We start from the raw sequence: 23,193 nt of genomic DNA on the forward strand, positions 1-23,193 counted from the left end.
CAATTTGCACACAGCAAGCCCTCACAAATAGCAATGTGATGATGATCTGATAATCTAGTTTTGTGGTGTTGATTGAGGAATACATACTGGCCAGGGCATCAGGGATAACTCCCCTGCTCTTCAAAATAATGCCATGGGATCTTTGACATCCACGTTGGTTTAGTGTCTCATCCAGAAGACAGTGCAGCACTGGAGTGTCAACTTTAATTTTTGTATTCCATCCTGGAGTGGAACTTGAACCTGCAATCTTCTGACTCAGAAGTGGATGTGCTATTAACTGAGCCATATGGCCGACACCAAGAAGTTGTTATGCCATGAAATTCAGTGTATTATTCTGGTGCAAATGTATGGTCCTATTTATCTTGGCTTGTTCTTTTGTAATGACAAATAAAAATCGTAAATAGGCATATTCTTGAGAGGATTGCAAATTAATTTCTATTGGCAATAAACTTTGCAGGTTGACAGGTTCTTTTTCTTTACTCTTTCATGGGGGTTGTGGGCATCGCTGGAAAAGTCGGCACTTGTTGCCCATCCCTAATTGCCCTTGAGAAAGGTGGTGGTGAGCCACCTTCTTGAAGCACTGCAGTCCATCTGGTATCTAGCAGTTTGGTACAACTGAGTAGCGTGCTAGGCCATTTCAGAGGGCAGTTAAGAGTCAATCATATTGCTGTGGGTCTGGAGTCACTTGTAGGCCCAGACCAGGTAAGGACGGTGGATTTCCTTCCCTAAAGAACATTAGTGAACCAGATGATTGTTTGTGACAATCGATGATCAGCATTACTGAGATAATTATTGTTAAATTAGTTGCTACCCCTGTCATAGTCACACCATCACACCACCATTGCATAGAGCATCAAAAGTTCCGGTGTCCAGGTTTCAGGAGCAAAATACTGCAGATGCTGGAAATCAGAAATAAAAGCAAAAAATCTTGGAAATACTCAGCAGATCTGGCATGGTCTATGGACAGAAGAAAAGAGCTTTTCTCTCCACAGTTGCTGCCAGACCTGCTGAGTGTTTCCGACATTTTCTATTTTATTGCTGAAAAGAGAGACATGTTGCTGAAGCTTTTTGTCATGCACTCATCAGGACAAATGCAAGAAAGCCAAATTTCAAGCAATCATACCAATTAATACCACAGGAGAAAAGGGTGCTGATTTGTTGGCAGGTCAGCTCTGGCCACCAGGCAACGCCTTGGCCAATCAGAGTCGACTTGCCAACCAAGCTTCCGCAGTGTAACCTGTTGTGGTTGCTTGAAATTTGGCATTCTTGCATTTGTCCTGACAAGTGCAAGAAGAAAAGCTTCAGCAAAATGCCTCTCTTGTCAGCAATATTCAAGTTCTGTACTACCAATATTTATAGTCAGTAACTCTTGGTACTCTTGCAAGTAACGAGCCATCTGAACTGTCAATTCCAGATTTATTAATTCATTTAAATGAATTTAAATCGGGCCTCTCGATTACTAGTCCAGTGATATTACCACTAGGTCACCATCTCCCCATTCTTGTAAATATGCGGCTCCAGTTTATAAGAAGCTAGCATGCAATGCCTCTCCTATTTATACATCTTTTATACCCTATATTGTGACACCTGAAGCATGAGAGATGCACAATAGATACAAGACTGATAATAGACTAACACTTTGTCAATCAAGGCCAGTTCAGATTCCCAAATGAGTGTCTGACATTGCACACAAATGACACTCAGGGAAGTAATCCTTGGTTCCAAATTGAATAGTTAAGACCAATTCGGCGACCCAAAAATCTGTAAAGTAAGTGATCTGACATTTACTGAATTAAATAAGCTAGTTTTATTAAACGTAATGTTGTTTCCCTGACGACCAACACAAGCATTTTCTTTTGAAATGGAAAAAAAAACCTATCCAACTTCTGAATCCTTATTTGGAAAGGACACAGCTGGCACCTTATATTTATCTACGTTAAAATTGATATATTTGTTGTATATTCTTATTTGACACTGCATCGCCATTCTGCTAAGCCTCCAGTTGGCTCCAGCATAGAATATCCGATTGTTAAATTAGTTGCTACTCCTGTCGTAGTCACACCATCACACCACCATTGCATAGAGCATCAAAAGTTCCGGTGTCCAGGTTTCAGGAGCAAAATACTGCAGATGCTGAAAATCAGAAATAAAAGCAGAAAATCTTGGAAATACTCAGCAGATGTGGCATGGTCTATGGACAGAAGAAAAGAGCTTTTCTCTCCACAGCTGCTGCCAGACCTGCTGAGTGTTTCCGACATTTTCTATTTTATTGCTGAAAAGAGAGACATGTTGCTGAAGCTTTTTGTCATGCACTCATCAGGACAAATGCAAGAATGCCAAATTTCAAGCAATCATACCAATTTATACCACAGAAGAAAAGGGTGCTGATTTGTTGGCAGGTCAGCTCTGGCCACCAGGCAACACCTTGGCCAATCAGAGTCGACTTGCCAACCAATCTTCCGCAGTGTAAACTGTTGTGGTTGTTTGAAATTTGGCATTCTTGCATTTGTCCTGACGAGTGCAAGGCGAAAAGCTTCAGCAAAATGCCTCTCTTGTCAGCAATATTCAAGTTCTGTACTACCAATATTTATAGTCAGTAACTCTTGGTACTCTTGCAAGTAACGAGCCATCTGAACTATCAAGCAATATTTTCTTTTTTCATTTACCCCTGGTTTTAGATACTGATAGCACAGTTCTCTGGTTTTGCACTGTGTTTGCTGCTTTGAATTTTGTTTCTAACTATGTGAATTTAAACATTAGTTTTAATTTAAAATTTATTACCATAACCACCTTTTGAATTTCAGATTCGTTATTTTTAATTTTGGCCTCTTTAGCTTTGGATATAAATTTATCCCTACACTAATTTGATCTCCAGCTGTGCTCCGTGGCCTGGAATATACCGGACCACTCATAAAGATCCTGCTCTTCTTCTTAGGCAGTCCCTCAGGATTGAGAATGATTTGCTTCCACTCCGGTTTGATGTGTTTTGGGATGACTGATATGTTCAATGCACAACCTGCAGACTGTGCCACATGTAGGGCAGGCTGAGCTTGGAGGGTAAGGTGGATGGATTGTTTGGAGGTTTGTGCGCTCCCTTCATCGCCTCAATTTCACCTCTGCACGTTCCTGCGAAGTCTCTTGATGTGTTTGGTGCCTTCCCGAATTAACTTTCTCAATTTTGGCCAGTCACAAGCCAAGGACTCCTACGAGTCGGCGGGAATGTTTGATTTCTTCAAGGATGCTTTGAGGACACCCCTGAAGTGTTTCCGCTGCCCTCCTGGGAGTCTCCTGCCAAGACTGAGTTCCCAGTAAAGCAGTCGCTTCGGGAGTCTGGTGTCAGGCATGCGAACAACACATCGTGGCCAGCAAAGCTGGTTTTGGGTGATTCACGCCTCGATGCCAGTCATGTTGTCTTAGGAGAGGAAAATGCTGTTGGACCACCTTTATTGCCATCGGATATGGGGAGGATCCTGCGAAGGCACTGCTGGTGATACTTCTCCAGTGCTTTGAGGTGCCTGCTGTAGGTTTTCCAAGTCACCGCAGCTAATAGGAGTGCAGGGATCACTGCTACTGCGTCCATGGCCGTTCTTGGCGAAATCTGCTGGCCTTTTTGTGGAATATCACTCTTCAGCAGCCGTTCTCGGGGTACTGGCCCAGTTGTGTACAAAAATACACTCATTGGATTCTCCAAGACCCCCTTCAATAAACTGTGCAATCTGCCCAGGACCCCTCCTCATCTCTTGGGCCAAAGTACTTGCTCCATCTACAAAACTCTCCACTGCACTTCCAGCCTTCCTCGGACACTTCCTGTCAGCAGTATGAAAGGAGATCCTTCTAGTACAGGCTAAAAGTAAAAGCAGAATTTTACAATTGTGCCAGTCCCGCAACGTTTTAATCACCTTGGGTAAACTCTGGTATGAGCCTAATTACATTATAAAAGCAGACCTGGTATCAGCACTAATCTAATGGTTACACTTCCATAGCCACTTGCTGAAGTTTAATTTTTTCTTAGCAAGTCCAACTATGTCCTGCTTTATTTTTATATAATTAATTGGTAGTTTTTACGAGGAACTCCCCTTCTAAGTAAAGAAAAATATAGGTACACAGCGTACCTTCAAGGAATTATGGTAAGTAGTTTTTTAAAAATTGCTATGTCAAAGATTCTTTGTGCATAGTTAAGTTTGGAAAAGTTATGTGACTCATTTCTGTCAGCTTTCAAAAACTACTCAACTTTGGTTAAGAAAAGAAATTGATTGCATCTTTGTGTTTTTTAAATCAGATAAATATTGTGTCAACCATGTCAGGTTATTATGATCTGTCTTTGAAATTGAGTCATCTCACAACTTGTAGAGAGCTGAACAGTAAATGCAGGAAGTATTACGCCTTTTTTGATTATGCGAGTTGCCTCTGTTAAAAGTTGGTCTTTGCACCACGTTCATTTTTTTTTGAATAAAAGTAACCTATGAAATGGCAAGCCCTGATCTTTTTGTTATTGCTAAACCAAAAGTGTATAGGTCTCCAAAACCGCTGGTGAACTCTGCAGCTAGGAATACGAAGTAAGTCGGAATTTACATGATAGAAAAATACCCGTGCTAGCTATGGTGTCTTGAGAATTATATTCCATGCTGGCCCTCATAATCCTCAATCATGTTTTTTAACCAGTTTCTTATCAAATGCTCCCTTTAATTTCCCAATGCAATCAGCACCATTGCATTCCCATCCGTGTCTGAAGTACCATATCATGTGTGCGTTACGTTCTGCATGAATGAAATGGTTAAATCTAAATGATATTTGCACACACCTCCTTAAGTTGTAAATGACACCCAACATTCCAAGCTATCTCAGAACTTCCACTCTAATTTGAAGTGTGGCTGTTTCTGTCAGTCTGCAGGCGAACTGGCATGCACCAGAGATTAGAGAAACCATCAGGGCATGAATTTTTTTTTATTAGCCATTCATGTGTTGCTGGCTAGGCCACACTTATTGCCCATCCCTAATTGCCCCTTGACACCTGAGTGGCTTGCTAGGCCATGTCAGAGGACATTTAAGAGTCAACTACATCACTGTGGGTCTGGAGTCATGTGTAGGCCAGACCAAGTAAGGATGGTTTTATGACAATTGGCAATGGCTTCATGTTTAAATTCCAGATTTTTATTGAATTCAAATTTCATCATCTGCTGTGGTGGGATTTGAACCTAGATCCCCAGAGCATTACCCTGGGTCCCTGGATTACTAGTCCAGCTAGTCCAGTGACAATACCACTACGCCACCCTCTCCCCTATACTTGCATTACGATGTGCATTGCAGGTTGGTATTAATGGTAATCTTCATGGAAACAGAAATTTCTAACACTCTTTTAGGAGTTTTTCTTTTGAAGATATGATCTACACCAGACAAATCAAATTTATCTTTTGCTATTAAAATGCTTGAATGAGTCATTTGGTCAGTGAGCCCTGCTAAGCACAGTTTACAGCATCACAGAATCACAGTGCAGAAGAGGCTCTTTGGTCTATCGAGTCTGCACTGACATGTGAGAAACACCTGACCTACCTACCTAATCCCATTTGCCAGCATTTGGCCCATAGCCTTGAATGTTATGATGTGCCAAGTGCTCATCCAGGTACTTTTTAAAGGATGTGAGGCAACCCGCCTCAACCACCCTCCCAGGCAGCGCATTCCAGACTGTCACCACCCTCTGGGTAAAAAAGTTTTCCCTCACATCCCCCCTAAACCTCCTGCCCCTCACCTTGAACTTATGTCCCCTCGTGACTGACCCTTCAATTAAGGGGAACAACGGCTCCCTATCCACTCTGCCCATGCCCCTCATAATGTTGTACACCTCGATCAGGTCGCCCCTCAGTTTTCTCTGCTCCAACGAAAACAACCCAAGTCTATCCAACCTCTCTTCATAACTTAAACGTTTCATCCCCAGCAACATGCTGGTGAATCTCCTCTACACCCTCTCCAGTGCAATCACATCCTTCCTATAATGTGGCGACCAGAACTGCACACAGTACTCCAACTGTGGCCTCACCAAGGTTCTATACAACTCCAACATAATCTCTATACTTTTGTAATCTATGCCTCGATTGATAAAGACAAGTGTCCCATATGCCTTTTTCACCACCCCACTAACATGCCCCTCCGCCTTCAGAGATCTTTAGACACACACGCCAAAGTCCCTTTGTTCCTCAGAACTTCCTAGTGTCATGCCATTCATTAAATACTTCCTTGTCAAATTACTCCTTCCAGAGTGTATCACCTCTCACTTTTCAGGGTTAAATTCCATCTGCCACTTATCTGCCCATTTGACCATCGCATCTATATCTTCCTGTAGCCAAAGACACTCAACCTCACTGTTAACCACCCGGCCAATCTTTAAGTCATCCGCAAACTTACTAATCCCACCACCCACGTGGTCATCTATGTCGGTTATATAAATGATGAATAATAGAGGACCCAGCACTGATTCCTGTGGTACGCCACTGGACACAGGCTTCCTGTCACTAAAGCAGCCTTTTATCATCACCCTCTGTCTCCTACAACTAAGCCAATTTTGAATCCACTTTATCAAATTACCCGGTATCCCATGTGCATTTGCCTTCTTTATAAGCCTCCCATCTGGGACCTTGTCAAAGGCTTTGCTGAAATCCATATAAACTACATCAACTGCACTACCCTCATCTACACACCGGGTCACCTCCTCAAAAAATTCAATCAAATTTGTTAGTCATGACCTCTCTCTGACAAACCATGCAGACTATACCTGATCAAACCTTGCCTTTCCAAGTAGAGAGAGATTCTCTCCTTCAGAATTTTCTCCAATAGTTTTCCTACCACTGACATGAGACTCACTGGTTTATAGATCCCTGGCTTATCTCTACCACCCTTCTTAAATAGTGGAACCAGATTAGCTGTTATCCAGTCCTCTGGCACCTCCTCTGTGGCAGAGAGGAATTAAAAAATTTGGGTCAGAGCCCCTGCGATCTCCTCCCTTGCCTCCCTCAGCAGTCTGGGACTCAAAACATCTGGACCTGGAGATTTGTCCACTTTTAAGCCTGCCAACACCTCCAATACCTTGTCACTCCCTATATCAATTTGCTCAATAACCTCACAGTCTCTGTCCCCGAGTTCCATACCTTCATCCTTGTTCTCTTGGGTGAAGACAGATTTATTCAACACTCTACCGATGTCCTCTGGCTCCACCCATAGACCATAAGACATAGGAGCAGAAATTAGGCCATTCAGCCCATCGAGTCTCCTCCGCCATTCAATCATGGTTGATAAGTTTCTCAACCCCATTCTCCCGCCTTCTCCCTGTAATCTTTGATCCCCTTACCAATCAAGAACCTATCTATCTCGGTCTTAAATACACTCAATGATCTGGCCTCCACAGCCTTCTGTGGCAATGAATTCTATAGATTCACCACTCTGGCTAAAGAAGTTTCTCCTCATCTCTGTTCTAAAAGGTCTTACCTTTCCTCTGAGGCTGTGCCCTCAGGTCCTAGTCTCTCCTACTAATGAAAACATCTTCCCCACGTCCACGCTATCCAGGCCTTTCAGTATTCTGTAAGTTTCAATCAAATCCCCCCTCATCCTTCTAAACTCCATCGAGTATAGACCCAGAGTCCTCAAACGTTCCTCATATGTTAAGCCTTTCATCCCTGGGATTGTTCTCGTGAACCTCCTCTGGACCCTCTCCAGGGCCAGCACATCCTTCCTGAGATATGGGGCACAAAATTGCTCTCTCTATTCTAAATGTGGTCTGACCAGAGCCTTATAAAGCCTCAGCAGCACATTCCTGCTTTTATATTCTAGTCCTCTCGAAATAAATACCAACATTGCATTTGCCTTCCTAACTACCGACTCAACCTGCAAGTTAACCTTAAGAGAATCCTGGACTAGGACTCCCAAGTCCCTTTGCACTCCAGATTTCTGAATTCTCTCCCCATTTAGAAAATAGTCTATGCTCTACTCTTCCTATCAAAGTGCATGACCTCACACTTCCCCACGTTGTATTCCATCTGCCACTTCTCCTAACCTGTTCAAATCCTTCTGCAGCCTCCCCGCCTCAATACTACCTGTCCCCCCACCTATCTTTGTAGCATCTGCAAACTTAGCCAGGATGCCCTCAGTTCCTTCATCTAGATCATTAATGTATAAAGTGAAAAGTTGTAGTCCCAACACTGACCCCTGCGGAACTCCACTGGTCACCGGCCGCCATCCTGATAAGGACCCCCTTATCCCCACTCTCTGCCTCCTGCCAGACAGCCAATCTTCTATCCATGCTAGTACCTTGCCTCTAACACCATGGGCTCTTATCTTACATAGATTGCCCCCTTGGTCCCTAACAGGCCCCACTCTTTCCCTGGTTATCCTCTTCCCATTGATATACTTGTAGAATATCTTGGGATTTTCCCTACTTTTACCAGCCAGAGCTTTCCCATATCCCCTCTTTGCTCTCCTGATTGCTTTCTTAAGCTCCACCCTGCACTGTCTGTACTCCACTAATGCCTCCTCAGATTTGCTCCCCTTGTACCTGCTAAAAGCCCCTCTTTTCCTTCTCATTGTATCCTGAATATCTCTGGTCATCCATGGTTCCCTGGGCTTGTTACTCCTTCCTATCACCCTAGAGGGAACATGTTGAGCCTGTACCCTCCCCATTTCCTTTTTGAACACCCCCCACTGCTCTTCTGTAGATTTCCCCTCAAGTAGCTGTTCCCTGTCTACCTTGGCCAGATCCTGCCTTATTTTACTAAAATCCGCTCTCCCCCAATCCAAAACATTTAAAGTCCAGTTATTCAATAATTTGAATGTCTGATGCATGGAGCGTATGTCACCATTCAGTTATGACTCTAACCATGTTTGTGTATATAACAAACTGCTGCATTTCAAAAACGAATTCAGTGGAAGTAAATTGTTTCGTGTTATCAGAGATCATGAAATTCAAATAAATATCTATAATTATATACATATGTCCATTCTTTGTATGCAAAAGCTTCAAACTTGGATTAATTTAGAGGGAGTACAGAGTAACTTACATCTGTCAGACCTTTACCTGCCTTCATATTTTGAAACTGTAGTCACACATTCACTCATTGAAATTGTAAAGAAAGGTTACACCAATTGATTGAACATTCATTAGGAAAGAGGACACTTCAGGGTGACCTATTAGAGGTTTCGGGGCCAGTTTGATACTGTTTGCAGTTTCTGGGGAAGTGCTAATCGGCTATTTTATGCAGACGCTGTTAAGTTGCTCAGATAACTTTTAACGAGCTGATGCACTGCAATAGAATAGTATCTATCTCTGAAATGATGTTGAAACTCAGCTGGAGTTGGAAAGTGCTAGTTTTGGCGTGAGTTTTTCAGTATAATATCTGATTTGCTATATATCAGGTCCACTGCAGTCTTATGCGGGGTCCTCAACATTTTACAATTTACACCAATGACTTGGATGAGGGAAGTGAAGACATGTAGCTAAATTTGCAGATGACACAAAGTTAGGTAAGCTCATAACATTCTATGAAGAAAATATAAGGCGTTTCCAGACGGATGTAGATAAGTTGAGTGAGCGTGCAAAAATCTGGCAGATGTAGTATAATGTGGGAGAATGTGAAGTTGGTCACTTTGGCAGGAAGGATAAAAAAGCTGAGTATCGCTTAAACGGAAAATGACTGCAGAATTCCGAGGTGCAGAATGTTCGAAAGTACTCATTTCACCTTGTGGCGATTGTGACAGAAGGACATGCTGAATAGACACAAACAGTTGAGGCTTAATTTTTTTTTCCTCCTGTCATTTGTTTTTGTTCAGAGCCATCATGAGATTCCACAGTATGAAGATGGAGGAAATCAACAAAATTATTCGTGACCTGTGGCGGAGCACATACAGAGGTCAAGGTACAACATAAGATACAATGAGGGCAGTGCTCGTGGTTTCTGTTTCCAACATTGAAGCCCATGAGGGTCTGCAGAGGAAAACAAAACATGATTTTGGGTGTCAGTTGTTAATAGAACCCACGCCAGCTGGTGAAGTCAAAACCGACTTTTCTGAGGGAGTTTATTGACTTTGTTCAGCCTCGTAGCTCTCCTTTCACACACCCGAAGTATGTGCTCAATGAACTTAATTAAACAATGCCCTTCATCTGTGTATCTTAACAATATGATTAATGTAATGTTAACATTCCCCTTTAAACAATAACTTTTTAACATCAGTGACTACAGTTGTGAGGAGAAACTGAAGAGGTTGGGCCCTTTTGGGATGATAGGGAGAGTTCAACGCATTTCACTTCAAGTCAGATCACTTTAAGCCGGAAGGAATATTTATGGTTTCTATAGAAGTTTTGGTCAGCTGCAAAATATATTGGGCCGTAACCTCCGACCAGCGTCGGCAAGTACTAGCCCACAGGAATTAGAAGAAATAAATAGCTACTTACCTGGTCTTGAAAATTACGTTGCCTCTTCAATTTGCTGGCGCTGCTTGGGGCCTGCATCGAAATACTCCTAGCAGGCCCCAGCGAAGTGTAGCTCCAGCGTGTTCAAGGAGGCAATGCCTCCTTTTTTACGGCCGTTAAGCAGGTAGGTTTAAAAGGCCAGGGAAATTGACAGGCCAAGGAGAAGGTAAGTGCATAGAATTTGTGGGGTTGGGGTGTCCAGGGCGTCACTACAGTTGGAAGTCCGGGGCTCTGTGGGGGGGTTGTCGGAGGTCCGGGGCTCAGTTAGGGGTGAGTGGGTGGGTTGGAGGTCATGGGGCATCAGAGGCCGCGAGGATGGGTGGTCACGGGTGCGAGGGGTGTCGGAGGTCCGGGGCTCAGTTAGGGGTGAGTGAGTGGGTGGGTTGGAGGTCATGGGGCATCAGAGGCCGCGAGGATGGGTGGTCACGGGTGCGAGGGGTGTCGGAGGTCGGGGGTGGGGTGTGGTGGAGTCCCGACTAGGGGGTCGGTCTAGTTCTCTACAATAGTTGCTCAGAAGTTAGAAGAGGTTTTAATTTTTCTAACTTTCTCTTAATAACTATTGATTAAGAACACTGGTTCCCAGTGCCAGGAAATTTTCCAGAGGAAATGTGCACTTTTGGGCAATTGCCACGCCAGCCCTTACCTGGGAGCTCCCCAGCGGGATTCCCCAGCTGGGGTAGCCAAATTCAATGCTGGAGAGCTTGGAAGTTATCTAAAAAAAAAATCCATGAAAGCATATTTCAAAATAAATATATATCTGATTGGATAATAAAATTCCAGTGTACCATACTGCTTCCCAGCTTTAAATTTAAAAAGATGTTGATCCAAGTAGTGTCCCTGCTAATCCACGAATGAATTGTCTTCTCTATTTTGTACTTAATACACTAAATATAATGGATCTAAATATAATGGCAACAGCACATTCCAGAAGTCTGAACTTTTTAGGCTATTTTTTATTTAAACTAATAACTGAAGAAATTCTGGAAGAAAAGACTCCCAACAACAACATTCTTGATCTTTTCTTATGAACTAACAAACTTGGTGGTGCAAACTGAAACCTCTATCAATAAATCATTTTGACTTTTTAGTTTTCCAATGGATGTTTTGCATATTGGAATGACTTGCATATTGGAATGACTTGCAATGTTGCTGGTGTTTCCAAAAGCCAACATTGCTGTCAGTCAAGATAAGACCTTTGGGCCATCTGTACTACCTGATGCACCTGAATCCCAATTGTTGACAAGAAACCGTCTAGTTCTTATTGAAACCCATTAAGATTTTTTGTTCCACCATCCATGCTACCAATCTGTTCCACATATTTAGCCATCCTTTTTTGTCAAAATGTTCCTCCTGCATTTTGCTGCCTTGATTTGTAAATGACTTTATTCATAAACTCAAAGAAAAGCTTACTTTGGAATCAATTTGTTCAAACCATTGACAACTTCAATAACTTCCATAACATCATATCACTACACTGTCTTTACTTAATCTTTCCACCATCAACTATATCCCCTCCAAATAACTGGACGGGTTGAAGACCCTGCCCTGCCTGAAACTCTTAGCATGTTAATAAATAAGGTGAAGAGTGTAATATTGGATTTTGGGCACTCTGGCCTTAATGCAAGTCATTCCGTTATGCAAAACTACTGATGGAAAGCAAAAAAGTCAATGATTTATTGGTAGCGGTTGGAAATAAGAAGATTAAAACTGTTCAACGGCTGCAGGGCTAGTGCTTGGAGAAGGGGGAAAAGGGGCCTTAGGCAAGTGAAGAACCTGCAGGGCGAGGGCTGTACTGGGGAAGAGGGGTATCCCAGGGTGTGTGTGGAGCCACATGTTGATTTGCGAAAGTGGCCTCAAGATGATGAGGGTGAGGAAGCAGTCTGCAGAGTAGATAAGGCCAGATGGAGATGTGAGGATGTGTGTGAGAGAATGAGTTGTGATGCCCCTTGAGCTGGCAGTGAGTGTGATGGCCTTGAGTGTGAGAGTTTAGAGTGATGAGATTGTTGCCATACCCTGGCAGCACGGATGGGATCATTCAGCCTCTTTCTGCACTGGATGGCCAAACTTTTCTGTGCAGTGTTGGCGCTGGCCACCACTGCCACTGCCTTCCAAGCTGGAGTGGTGAGATTGCTGGACCTCCTGTGGCCAGAGTGGGGGGTGGAGGATTTCCTGGCAGGCCTCCAAAAAGCATTCCAGTGATGGGTCACAATTTTTTTTTATTCATTCATGGGATGTGAGCTTCACTGGCTGGGCCAGCATTTATTGCCCATCCCTCGTTGCCCTTGAGAAGGTGGTGGTGAGCTGCCTTCTTGAACCGCAGCAATCCATGTGGTGCAGGTACACCCACAGTGCTGTTAGGAAGGGAGTTCCACTATTTTGATCCAGCGACGATGAAGGAATGGTGACATAGTTCCAATTCAGGATGGTGAGTGACTTGGAGGGGAACTTTTAGGTGGTGGTGTTCCCATCTATCTGCTGCCCTTGCCCTTCTAGATGGCAGTGGTCATGGGTTTGGAAGGTGCTGTCGAAGGAGCCTTGGTGAATTCCTGCAGTGCATCTTGTAGATGGTACACATTGCAGCTGCTGTGCATCAGTAGTGAAGGGAGTGAATGTTTGTGGGTGTGGTGCCACTCCTCTTGGCTTTCAGGGCCATGTCTTTACTGGACGGTCCTGGGCTGCGTGCACAGCTGCAGTTTAGATATGGCACCCAGAGTGAGGAAATGATGTGGTAACAAAGTGGCGGGTGATTCAGAGCGCCCTCTAGGCATGTTTCCTGCGGCTGCATTACTAATGTGGTGGGAAGTGGGCGACATGATGTGAAAACACATCATTATATCCAGTGGGTAAAATGTCATTTTTCATGCCCGCTACCACAATTAGTGCAATTCTGGGACAATTCTGCCCTTAGGGTGGGATTTTCCAGTCCTGCCTGCCGCTGGGGTTATCCATCTGGTCTGAATGTCAACGGACCTGTGGCTGGGCACCCGCATCGCCCGTGGCAGGACCCGCCATGCCAGGGCCGCAAAATCCTGGCCTTAGCCTTTTATATTTGCTGACCGCACGTCTGTTTCAATGATACATCCTGTACCAGCTACAATTTCTCATCTCACAACCTAATCTCAACAGATCAGGAAAAGGCACTGGCATTTATTGCCCATCCTTAATTGTGCTTCAGAAGGCAGTGGTAAGCCGCTGCCTTGAGCCATTGCAGTTATATGTAAGAATCCGCCATATAAATGCGGGTTTTTCATTTAAGGTGCACGTTCTACTGTACACTAGTTTGACAAGTCCCTGATACCAGGACCAAGCATTCTGCAATTGAATAGGCACCTTTGCATAACACTTTTTTTAAGTCACGTTTCCTTTTTCTGTTCCCCGCCCCACTCCACTTTCACGTCACTGTCCTCATCCATGGCACCACACACAGCTCTGAATGTAAAGCAACAATGGCACAGTATGCTCTGTGGCTTTCCTTCGGATAATTAAGATGAACCTCGTGGTTTCTTTCCTCAGATATCGAGTACATTGAGATCCGTTCTGATGCTGATGAAAATGTGTCAGCCAGTGACAAAAGGAGGAATTATAATTACCGTGTTGTAATGGTGAAGGGGGACACAGCACTGGACATGAGGGGAAGGTACAGCGCTGGACAGAAGGTATGTCATAGACCTCATCTGGTTCAGTACTTCGTTGTGTTTCAGGTATGTCAGTATGTATAAGTCACACTATGAAGCAAAAGGTAATAATCTTACTTTTCTGATCTGAGGCATTAAATAAAAATCACCTGTCTAATTGTGTAGGTGATACATTGGCTCACCCAGTTTTCCCTCGGCGCCTGCTAGTTCCTCCACCTTAAGAAATTCAATGAGAAAGTTATGACGTTTTCATTATTCAAGTTTTCCTGTTTTGTTTTGGATGTTTGTAATTGTACAATTCTTTTGAGCACCAGTTTCTTTCCTTCATTTACACTTTTGCTTTTGTCTTTCAAATGATATTTGTTTCCTTCAAATGATCTCTCTCTCTTATTAGCCAGCTTCTATTCTGGCTTGATTAACATTTTGAAATGCTCTGAACTCTTCCCTTTAACTAATCTGTTTTCTTTAATCAGAGGCAAAGGTGTCTTTTCTCGAGCAAAGCAGGATAACTATGAACTTTAAGCATCGTTTACTTACCCTGTCATCTAAGTGCTGTCAAGAGGCTTTTTTAGATACCACTCCTACCCAATGTTAACAGGCCAATGATTAGCTTCTTTTAGACTCATATTGGCATTTCTCAAACACTATCTTAAATTAGCAAGGATCCAGCCATTTTATTAAAATTGACAGGATCCCCTACTGTTGTGATGAATGTGGAATACTGTGGATGCTGGAAACCTGAAATAAAAACAAAACACACTGAAAAATCTCAGCAGGCCTGGCAGCATCTGTGGAGAGAGAAACAGAGTTAACGTTTCGAGTCCATATGAAGAAGAAGAAGCCTCCGGACTCGAAACGTTAGCTCTGGTGTTTATGCTCCACACGAGCCTAGAAAAACGTGTTCAAGTCTCCGAGGTGGGATTTGAACCCACAATCTGATTCAGAGATAAGAGTGCGACTTTTAATCTTTCAAGGGATGTGAGCCACCCCAGCATTGGAGGCTCTTACCTAATTGACCTCAAGAAGGTGCTGGTGAACTGCCGCCTTGAACAGCTACAATTCGTTTTGTGTAGGTGCACCACGCAGTTGTGAAGAAGGGGGCTTCAGGCAGGGTGACCAAATGTCCGGTATTTTACAATATTGTTTTGTAATTTAGCTAATTGTTTCGTGTCTTGTAGAGTCCCGCCCTCCCCCCCAGAACACTATTTGTCCCCTCTTTCAGGTATTCTTGTGTTTCCCGTATCTTTGCTGCTTACTGCACATGCGCTGCCATGACCTCAACCTATGCCTGCCTGGAGTATGGGGAAGGAGTGCTGGAATTGCAGCTGGCAAGAGGAGTTAAAGTAAGGGGAATTCTGCGTCTGAACTGGCAGCCCCAAGCCAGGTGGGTAGGGTAGTAACTGCGCGGCCCCAAGGCTCAGCTGGGGATCGAAGGCCCGAGACTCAGCCGGGGAACGAAGGCCTGGGTCCCCCTATCCCCCGTCCTCGGAGGCCCCACTCCCCTGCTCTTAAGGACACACCCTGCCCCCCTCCCCTACCCTCCCCCAGCAAAGTGTCCCTTATTTTATTTCCTCGGAGTTGGTCACCCTGGTTTCAGGATTACTACTTAATGAGCCACAGCCGACAGCCATGTTGACGATTGGTGATTACCTCATTGTATACACTCTACAGAGTTCTGGTATGATAGCCAAGTGGTTATGGTACTGGGCTTGTAACCCCAAGATCAAGAGTTCAAATCTCACAATGGCAAACTATGAAAAACTATCAAGAGTTCAAATCTCACAATGGCAAAACAATGAAATGGAAGAGACATTGAACAAATATTTAGCACCTTCAATAGCTCAGCTGGTAGAGCGGAGGGCTGTAGTGGTTCTGTGGGCATCCTTAGGTCGCTGGTTCGATTCAGGCTCGAAGGACATCTGCTACATTTTGGCTTGGCCTAAATAGCCAAGTGGTTATGGTACTGGGTTTGTAACCCCAAGATCAAGAGTTCAAATCTCACAATGGCAAACTGTGAAACATGTAACTTCATCTGAAACAGATGGAAACAGGTTTGTACTCGAAAGAGTATCAAGAGTTCAAATCTCACCATGGCAAATTATGAAACAATGTAATTTCATCTGGGCAGGGAAAAGATCCAGAAGGGAACTGTTCAATCTACAGTCAAATAAATCTCTCAAAAGAAAAGTTACTTCAAACACAAAACTGAGGATGTTAACTTAAAGTCTTAATTAGGTAAATTTGCCCAGTATTCCAGGTTTGATGTAAATTGCCAATAGTTTTGCATTGTATCAGATATTCACAACATGGAAGGAAGCTATTCGGTCCATTATCGCTGTACTGGCCAACTCATTGATTTATTGTTGTATTGCATTTCAGGTCCTTGCTTCACTCATTATCCGGCTGGCACTGGCGGAGACCTTCTGCCTAAACTGTGGAATCCTGGCACTGGATGAACCAACCACAAACTTGGACCGGGAGAACATCGAATCCCTGGCCCACGCCTTGGTAGAGTAAGTATCCCAAATCCTGAGCCCTCCTAGGAAATATTTGATTTTTAGGAATGTGAGCACTCTGTTAGATTCTGAACAAATTCCCAGTATATCTCGATAAAAGCAAAAAACTGCGGATGCTGGAAAACCAAAACAAAAATAAAAATACCTGGAAAAGCTTCAACAGAACAATTCTGATGAAGAGTCATATGGACTCGAAACGTTAACTGTGTTCCTCTCCGCAGATGCTGCCAGACCTGCTGAACTTTTCCAGGTATTTTTATTTTTGTCCCAGTATATCTCGTTGTCAATCCATGATCCAAGGCCAAGAAATGGGATTTCAACCAACAACCTTCTGGCTCAGAGGCAAGAGTGTCACCTCCGCAATTGTCCTAATGTTTACATATTTTTTTTCCAAATTTCATGCATGTGGGTTGTTGGTTCAAGTTGTCAATTGGCATGTCACTTTCATTCCTGACTTAACCTGACATCTCCTTAATTATACTTTTTAAATACTTATAAAATCTCTTGATATTTCCATTCCTATTATCTGTTAGCTTTTCTCGTCTTTTTATTGTTGCACTTCCGATCTATGTTAACTGCCTCGTTACACTTTCTTTAGTCCTCAAGGTCTCTATCACTGACCTCCCTAACCTAGGAACTCCCTCCCTAACAGCACAGTGGGTACACCTACAGCACAATGAGTGCAATAGTTCAAGAAGGCAGCTCACCATCACCTTCGTAAGAAACCCTGGGATGGGCAAAAAATGCTGACCTTGCCCGTGACGCTTGCATCCCATGAGCAAATTTTTTTTTTAAACTTTTACTTCCTTCATTCCATATGTGGTGCACCAGCTTTGGCACTTTCAATTTGACTGCGAACAACTTGCTAATTCTGAAGCACTTTTTTAGCCAAACTCTCAATCAGAGTAACCCCTCTGAATTCCCCATCGACCCCCACAGCTGATTGAGACACGGCCGGTAAAGCTCACTGTGGAATAATGCCTGGCCATGGTACAGGAAAACGTAGAATGTTTGTGTTCGAGCAACACTACAGTGTCCACTACCTTATCAAGCTCTGGGAGAAGTGCTCTTGCTGCTTTTTGTCAGGATGCAGTCTGGCTGTTTTAGTGGTGCGAGAGTCACAAAGACCTCAAAGCCAGAAAATCAGCTAAAGGCGCACCCTCATTCTGCCAAAACGGAATAACTGGGCCGTTATCTTTTCATCTTATTTGATGGAGCAGGCCCAAGGGGGCCATAAAACCTCCTGCTTCTATTGCTTATGTTCTTATGACAGCCTCAATAGCTATTTTGTTTCGTATGGCACAAAGACCCCGAGCAAATTGTAGCCAGGTGGATAATTAAGTGCATCCTGCACTGCTACCATCTTCCAGGGAAGCCCAGAAGCTGGAAATCTGAAATAAAAACAGAAATTCCAGCATTTTCTGTTTTTAAGTCCAGGAGCAGATTATTCTCCCTCACCTTTCTGTGGTATGTTATTCTAGGCTCCTAGTCAGTGACGTGTGCACTCATACAGTTACTAGGCAGATTTAATTCCAGAAAATTCCCTTACAAAGTGTCACTTTGAATGATTCTAACGTATGCGAAGGATGCACATGGAGAAACTAGCTTATAAGTTAATCTTCATTCTTAAAATGGTGTGAATCCTCCCATCCCGGGAGAATCCATCCTATACGCTAAGAGTGTGATGTTAAATTGTTAGGTTCAATTTATCTTCAGATCAGGACAAAGTTGGTCTGGGCTTTGTACGATGAGGGAGTAGAAAGGTTGTGTACGGTCTCACCTTTTAGCAATGGTAAGATGATATGTTTATATCAGTACTGTTTATACCAGAACTGATCTCACTAAACTGCACTCCTGTAGTGTGCAAAGAATAATTATCGTTCAAAAATGAAGTCCCTGCAGGATACATGTTTGTACATTGACAGCAAACTACATCCTTGGTCATGGTCGTATTTTCCCCAGTTGAGAGATGTTTTGTTAGTTTTCTGTACTCTACAGTTTGTTTCATCCTATGGTGGATATCTTGGATTTTTATTTCCTAACCAAAATGAGAATTAAATCTGAATTCAAGATATTCAACAATTAAACCAATAATTATGATTTTGCAAGTGGAATGCACGTTTTAGTACTCCTACTAAAGATCCGTAACAGCCCTCATGTGCAAAGTTTTGGGTACAAATTTTCAGGCCACCTTATAATCCCGCTATTTTCTGATCCGCAGCCCATAAGATGAATCTTCTGAACAAACTGCACTGCTAAAACTAATCCTAAATGATCAGGCTTCATTTTATGAAATTTGGTAGAAAGCAAGCACCCTCATCAGGGGAGAGAAAAGGCAATTTACTCTTCTCTGGCTTGGTGACAGCTAATAGAACAAATTACACTGTTGGTGAATTCTTCAATTCATTCACTGATTAGTTTAGCTGTGGAACTATAGCACCATGTAGGAGGATTTATCACAAGGTAATTATGAACAAGGAAGACCATTCAGTCCATTCTTCCCCAAAAGACCTAAAGTCTTCCGTTGGAAGATCCAGTCGGCTCTCACTAATTCCAAGGCTTCCATTTCCACCACTCCAGCCACAAGTCTGTTCTATCTCTATGATATGAGTCCTAAATTTGCTTTTTACTAGTTTGAGTCTTTATCCCTTACTGGCGGGGAATCCTTCAGGAAGAGGACTTGTTTTTCCTTTAAACATACATGAGGAAAGCAACAGGATACCACCCCATATATTCTTATAGTCATATATAGTCATATTGATCATTGAAGTTGAAAATGGGAGGCTGTTAAGAGCAACTAAAGAGGAAAGCGCAGGACAGCAAGATGTAGAGAAATGAGCAGAGGACCTGCCTTTAAGCTGATTGCCTTGACACATAATAAATTTTCCCTTTAGTATACTTTAAAATGCCTCTCAGAAGCCTCCCTCAAAGATTGAAAAGCTCAAGTCCTCCAGTCTTTCAATGAGGCATCTCAACACTAGAGACTAGACTTGTGGCTCCTCTCTAAACTACCTCCAATGCTTAAATGTTTTCTTTGTGTCTTCCATGACCAAACCTGGACACTAAACTCAAGATATGTAGTCTGATCAGAGGGCCATACAATTTGGTGATGACTGCCCCTGTCTTGTAGTATACAAAATAGTAAAATATAACATTCCATTGGCTTTAAATGCTGCTTTGCACTTGTTGGCAGTGGTGAGCATCAAGTCTACTGCAACGCCTACACTTCATCCAGATTCCTGTTTTACTGTTTCAACACAACCTGTGGACAATGATGCCCATTTTTCCTTCCTATGTGCTGTTCTCTACACTTGTCCTCCTTAATTTTCGTCTGCTATTCTTCTGCTGACTTTCAAATTTTGTCAAAGTCATTTTGTAATTTCTGATTTGCTGAATTCTACTGCCTGACCTAGTTTCCTACCCTCTGCAAATTTGTTAACTGTGCATTAGGTTTGTGACTCTGTAAGGCAGCAGCAGTAGTACTCCCAACATCCATCACTTCCGGGCATCCCATTTAATACTATCCCTGCATCATCAACTGATGAATGAATAATTTACCCCCACACGCAACTGCTAATTCTTTTCCCAGCTGCATGACAGCGGAATGCAACACGAGAGATAAGAAAATCTACATCAGCTGCCACAGGGCCAGACCAAACACTTCTATATCTCCAAAGCAATAACTAAATTTATTACCTGTTCTTGATCTGCCTTTAAAATTTATTTTGAGTGGCAAATTTCAGCCACTCAAGAGCTTCATTGGAATTGGGAGAAGCCAGTTAGATGTCCATGAGTTATATATTTCAGTGCATTTTGCTTCTGTTTATCCTCTTTTTGAAAACCATGCAAGCTCTGTTATACACTCAAAAGGTAATCTTCACTGGTGAGGGAAACAGAGAGAGAACTTCCATTTATAATAGCACCTTTACAGTCTCAGGATCTCCCAAAATACTTCCCAGCTTAATGAATTAGTGTTGTTTTGCAGAAAACCTGTCACTGATAGCAAATGAATAAATAGTCAGTCTGTTTCTGCAGTGTTGGTGAGGGAATAATGTTAGCTAGTATACCTGGAAATACTCCACTTTTGAAATGGTGGTTTAGAATCTTTTGCATCCATCTGAAAATAGTAACAGAAGCAGCAGTTCAACATTTATCTGAAAGGTGGCAGCTGCATTGTAATGCCAACCTAGATTATACACTGAAGTGTGCAGTGGAGCTTGAACACACAACCTAGAGTTGAGACTGCTCCCACTGAGCCAAGCTTTGCATTATGCCACAACCTGTCCTTATAGGAAGCACGAGTGGAGGATAGCAGATCTGTTAACTGACAAGCTCCTCCATTTTTATTTTAATTTTCACAAGTAAAACAATATTTGTTGTTAAAGCTGTGTTACTGTCCTGCAGGATAATAAAGAGTCGCTCAAACCAAAGCAACTTCCAGCTTCTGGTGATCACTCACGACGAGGACTTTGTGGAGCTGCTGAGTCGTTCACAATACATCGAAAGCTTCTACCGAATCAAAAAGAACATTGATCAGTGTTCGGAGATCGTGAAGTGTAACGTCAACTCCCTGAACTCCCATGCTCAGTGAATGTCTGCATCTATTCTTATCTCAGTAACATTTTAAGGTGACCTACTATAACTGAAACTGTTTTTTAAATTGATCACTCCACACAGCATTCTGCATGATCAAAAGATTAGTTTTGTACTTTGTGACGGAAATTCAACGTGCTGTTGACACATAATCTACAGTAGTTAAACTGGTGCAGAAATAAACTTTTTTCATCCCACCATCAGGTTCCTACCTTTACAATATGGAGGTCAATCTGCATGGGTGTGCTGCCTGGACAGGCAAACAGGGGCAAACACATATCCAGTTGTTCGAATCATAAGTGGTTTACAATGCCTTAAATGTTAAGATTTTTTTTTTAAATGAAGGATGATTGGAGTAAACAGCATAGTGTATTCTGAGATAAAAGCAATAGTGTATTCAGAGGTTGTCCTGGGTCGACCAAACTCTAGCAGCTGAAGACTCAAGATGAAATTACATCAGGAAAGAGCCCCGTTCTGCAATCACTACAAAGTACACAAGCATCCTGCTAGCATTCCAGACAGTGCTAGGCTTTATCTCCTGGATAAAATGAGGGTGAAGTACAACCTCAATTATTAAGTTCAATTAGTACTCAAGTACTGCTTGTAAACCACAAACTAGGAGTCACAAAGCAGGTTTAGCAACAAATTCTTGGTAAAATCTTAAAGCTGTGCTCAAAAGGTTAAATCCACCCATTCCTAGATGCTCAAAGATTCGGACAGCAAGCTTTCAACGCAGTCTTTACCTTTGTTACTAACGTATTTACAGTTTGAAAATCATTTCTGGATCCATGCCAATCTTGGCATGAATCTTAAATGACCAAACTTTTAGTTCAGGCTAGTTTGAAACAAATGGGTGAATTTGGTTCATCAAGTCTGCACCAACAAGTGAGAAACACCTGACTTACCTACCTAATCCCATTTACTAGCACTTGGCCCATAGCCTTGAATGTTATGACATGTCAATTGCTCATCCAGGTACTTTTTAAAGGATGTGAGGCAACCCACCTCCACCACCCTCCCAGGCAGTGTATTCCAGACCGTCACCACCCTCTGGGTAAAAAAGTTTTTCCTCACACCCCCCCTAAACCTCCTGCCCCTCACCTTGAACTTGTGTCCCCTCATGACTGACCCTTCAGCTAAGGGAAACAGCTGCTCCCTATCCACCCTGTCCATGACCTCATAATCTTGTACACCTCAATCAGGTCGCCCCTCAGTCTTCTCTCCTCCAGCGAAAACAATCCAAGTCTATCCAACCTCTCTTCATAAATTAAATGTTTCAACATCCTGGTAAATCTCCTCTGCACCCTCTCCATTGCAATCACATCCTTTCTACAATGTGGTGACCAGAACTGCACACAGTACTCCAGCTGTGGCCTCACCAAGGTTCTATACAATTCCAACATGACCTCCCTACTTTTGTAATCTATGCCTCGATTGATAAAGGCAAGCGTCCCATATGCCTTTTTCACCACCCCACTAACATGCCCCTCCGCCTTCAGAGATCTATGGACACTTTGTTCCTCAGAACTTCCTAGTGCCATGCCGTTCATTGAATACTTCCTTGCTAAATTGCTCCTTCTAAAGTGTATCACCTCTCACTTTTCAGGGTTAAATTCCATTTGACCATCCCGTCTATATCTTCCTGTAGCCCAAGATGTTCAACCTTACTGTTAACCACCTGGCCAATCTTTGTGTCATCCACAAACTTACTAATCCTACCCCCCACATAGTCATCTATGTCGTTAATATAAATGACAAATAATAGGGGACCCAGCACAGACCCCAGTGGTACGCTACTGGACACTGGCTTCCAGTCACTAAAGCAGCCTTTTATCATCACCCCCTGTCTCCTACAACTAAGCCAATTTTGAAGCCACCTTATCAAATTACCCTGTATCCCATGTACATTTGCCTTCTAAGTCTCCCATGTGGGACCTTGTCAAAGACTTTGCTGAAATCCATATAAACTACATCAATTGCACTACCCTCATCTACACAC

General features: G+C 43.0%; 1 protein-coding gene across 4 annotated transcripts in view; it reads left to right on the forward strand.

The window, feature by feature from the left end:
* rad50 (RAD50 homolog, double strand break repair protein) overlaps nt 1–22,164 on the forward strand; it is a 165,845-nt gene extending 143,681 nt beyond the window's left edge. For all 4 annotated transcript variants that reach the window (XM_041194213.1, XM_041194212.1, XM_041194214.1 and 1 more), the window contains exons 23-26: nt 9,811–9,896; nt 13,964–14,106; nt 16,465–16,598; nt 21,006–22,164. In XM_041194213.1, the coding sequence (XP_041050147.1) occupies nt 9,811–9,896; nt 13,964–14,106; nt 16,465–16,598; nt 21,006–21,192 (550 nt within the window). In that variant the 3' untranslated portion in view covers nt 21,193–22,164. The remainder of the gene's footprint in view (nt 1–9,810; nt 9,897–13,963; nt 14,107–16,464; nt 16,599–21,005) is intronic.
* The last annotated feature ends 1,029 nt before the right edge of the window (nt 22,165–23,193 follow it).

Source organism: Carcharodon carcharias, chromosome 8 (genome assembly GCF_017639515.1).
Source record: "Carcharodon carcharias isolate sCarCar2 chromosome 8, sCarCar2.pri, whole genome shotgun sequence".
Lineage (NCBI taxonomy): Eukaryota > Metazoa > Chordata > Chondrichthyes > Lamniformes > Lamnidae > Carcharodon > Carcharodon carcharias.